Source organism: Fulmarus glacialis, unplaced genomic scaffold (genome assembly GCF_000690835.1).
Source record: "Fulmarus glacialis isolate BGI_N327 unplaced genomic scaffold, ASM69083v1 scaffold7225, whole genome shotgun sequence".
Classification (NCBI taxonomy): Eukaryota; Metazoa; Chordata; class Aves; order Procellariiformes; family Procellariidae; genus Fulmarus; species Fulmarus glacialis.
Genome location: NW_009214841.1, coordinates 5929 through 8682, shown reverse-complemented (window position 1 = coordinate 8682; position 2754 = coordinate 5929). Strand labels below are relative to the sequence as shown.

The 2754-nt window shown below is 44.8% G+C and overlaps 1 protein-coding gene across 1 annotated transcript in view; it reads right to left on the bottom strand.

Annotated features, from left to right (window-relative positions):
- TMEM201 (transmembrane protein 201) overlaps positions 1–2459 on the bottom strand; it is a gene marked incomplete at its 5' end in the record, with an annotated part of 19531 nt that extends 17072 nt beyond the window's left edge. Inside the window, 2 exons of the mRNA XM_009578707.1 lie at positions 1505–1699; positions 2339–2459. Coding sequence (XP_009577002.1) covers positions 1505–1699; positions 2339–2459 — 316 coding nt within the window. The remainder of the gene's footprint in view (positions 1–1504; positions 1700–2338) is intronic.
- Positions 2460–2754: the final 295 nt, after the last annotated feature.

Genomic DNA, 2754 nt, shown 5'->3' with positions numbered 1-2754 from the left:
TTTCCCTCCTCAAATGAGGGGACACAAAAGACCTGTTGCCACTTCACACCACTGTGCTGGAGAAAGGAGAGACAGGCTCCTTCCAAAACGCAGCCCCAGACTCAAAGGCTGTCACTGTTTAAAGGCCCTGGTGAGATGAGCTCCATAAATCATTAATAACACTTGTAAAAACAGACAGTGAGTAGGGCTGAAGGTACGTTTCTCAGCGTCACTACGGTGGACACATCACTTATCACAGAGGCTTCTAGGGCTCTTCCATCTCCACTCCCAGGTTCTTATCAAGATCCTTGTACCAAAAGCATACAGCTGAAAGCATGCAGCTTCTTTGGGAGAGGGAAGTAGAAAGATGCATTGTAGCTGTCTGAGGGCTTGTTGCAGCAGTTTCATAGGCTCCATTTGCCAAAATCGAGAAGGAATCAGATGGAGAGACTAGTAGCAGGAGGACCACCCCTTACTGGACAGGTCAGCAATGCTGAGAGAGGCCACGACTGTCACTGACACACATTTTTAACCATGTTGGATAACACAGTCCCATGTTTCTTAGCTGGCACAGACACTGCAGTTCACTGAGTGCCTAAAAAGGGGCCAAAGGCTGGTGTTACTTGAGCAAGTGGATAGGTCTGGCAAGAGCCAGGACTAGAAATAAAGCTGAGAAAAGGGAATCAGCTGTACATGTTCTCATTAAGCATGATCAAATTTAAATCTGTTCCCTGGGAGTCATCCTGATTAAACTCATTACAATTACACAAAGCAGACTGGATTAGGCAGCCCAGAGGAGGAATGCATGCCACTATAGCGCAGTCTTATAACCTGAAGGCTTGACCATGGTTGAAAGCTAAGGAGTGCAGCACTAAATCCTCTGCACGAAACTCTGGGGAGCCATAAAACTGTGAAAGAGAAACCCCACTATCCTATCCTCCATGCATATTAAGTAATGGGAAGGCCAATATCCTGCTGCTGTAATTGTAAAATCCCTTTGCCCTCCCAGGCACAAATGCCTAACCAGGGAGATGATTCGGCTGCACAGGATTCCTCTCCCACTCTACTAGTAAAAGCAGAGCAGCACAGCCAAGGCCTCAGGAAAAACAAAATCTATTAAGGCTGCTAGGTGACTAGTGGGCTGTTGTGCCTACCAGATCCTGTAAGCTCAGCTGGGTCGATAGTAAGTACTGGAGTTGTAAGCTGATCTCAGCAATGTGCATGTTTGGTTTTGGGCTCAAGCTTCAACTTCCAGCATCCATCCAGAACAGGTCATTACATTCTGGCTCTGGAGTAGGATTAGGTAAGTTTGCAACACTAATCAGTAACCTTCTCTGCACTGGAGTGCCACATAGTACTTCTGAAGACTACTGGAGCATCATTCCATAGCACGCAGAAATATTCTTCTCTCTCCTACTTACTAGGCTGCAGCATGGAATTAAACAGAGCAGGAATAGCAGATACATGCATGGGAATGCCTTGGACAAACATCCTCCTGTGATGCCAGTCCCTAACAAACACTTACCTCCTCCCTTGGTGAGAATGAAGCCAGCTGTTTAATCTTCATGGTTTGATGGTTGTTGCATTTCTTGCAAAGCAGAATTTGGCTGCTCACCCACTGTTGCGGTTTGGTAGGATCACAGAAAGTCGTAGCACCCGACACAACGTGGTTAAGGTGTTCCATGTACTGAGCAGGGATGGGCTTGTTGTAGTCTCCATTCTGACAAGAAGAAAAAGGAAGGCAGGAGGGAAAGCAAACATGAGATCATAAAATCAAAGCTAGGTATCCCCTGGTTGATAACAAGATTCCCTAAGCTCTGTCAGGAGCTCTACACTCCATGCATTCACCTATGTAACAAAAGAAATAAGTAAAAAAAGAGACAAAATGCTTCAAATCTTCTCCCCCCTCCGCTGTTCTGTACACCTATTGCAAGCAGCTGGTAGTGGTGGATTTTGGCTTAAGACAGGTTTTGTTATTTAATACCCTAAATAAAGCAATTCAGCTGTTCCAAAATACAAAACCAGACAAGAATTGCTCCATGTATTAAAAGAAAGATTCTTAAGAGATATTGGTGAAAATGTCAAGGCTCTTTTTGCCTTTTGAAGTAAGAGAGGAAAATTTGTCTTTATCATTCTATGTCAGCACATCCCAGTACAGTGGATTCTTTCTCAAATTTGATCAAATGATCAGCTGCTGAGTTCACAGGTGCTCAGCACAGAGTTGCCAGCTGTCAAACCGCTGGATGTTCATCTGCACTGGGCCTGTATCATCTTAAATAAGGAGCAGTGTTTTCCCACAAGCGCTGTTCCACAGGGCATGCACCTTCCCAGCCACCCTTCAAGCAATTTGTCACAGTACCTCTTGGAAGCCATTGTACTGCTCACAGTTGGGGCAATCCCAGCAGTTGCGATTCCCATATGGCACTACCGTGTCCTGATTGCAGAACCAGCAGTTCACTGTCACGTGTGTGGGCTTCTTTCTGTTAGGAAAGGAAACGGGTCAGGCATCAACACTGAATTCAGCTGACGTAGACTAAAGCAATGGCTTTCAAACAGGGAAATGCAAGAGCGGCAAGAATAACAATCAATCTTCCCATTCAGTACGTTTAACGGTATGACTCAGAGGAGTTATTTTAGCAATGAAAAGATGGACTATTAAAGTAGAAATGAATTTCTGCCTGATGCTCCTATCTCTTTGTGCTAGTACCATGCACATGCCAGAACTTTAATAACAACCTTGTGAATAACCCACTTCACTGTTTTTCAGAGGCATAT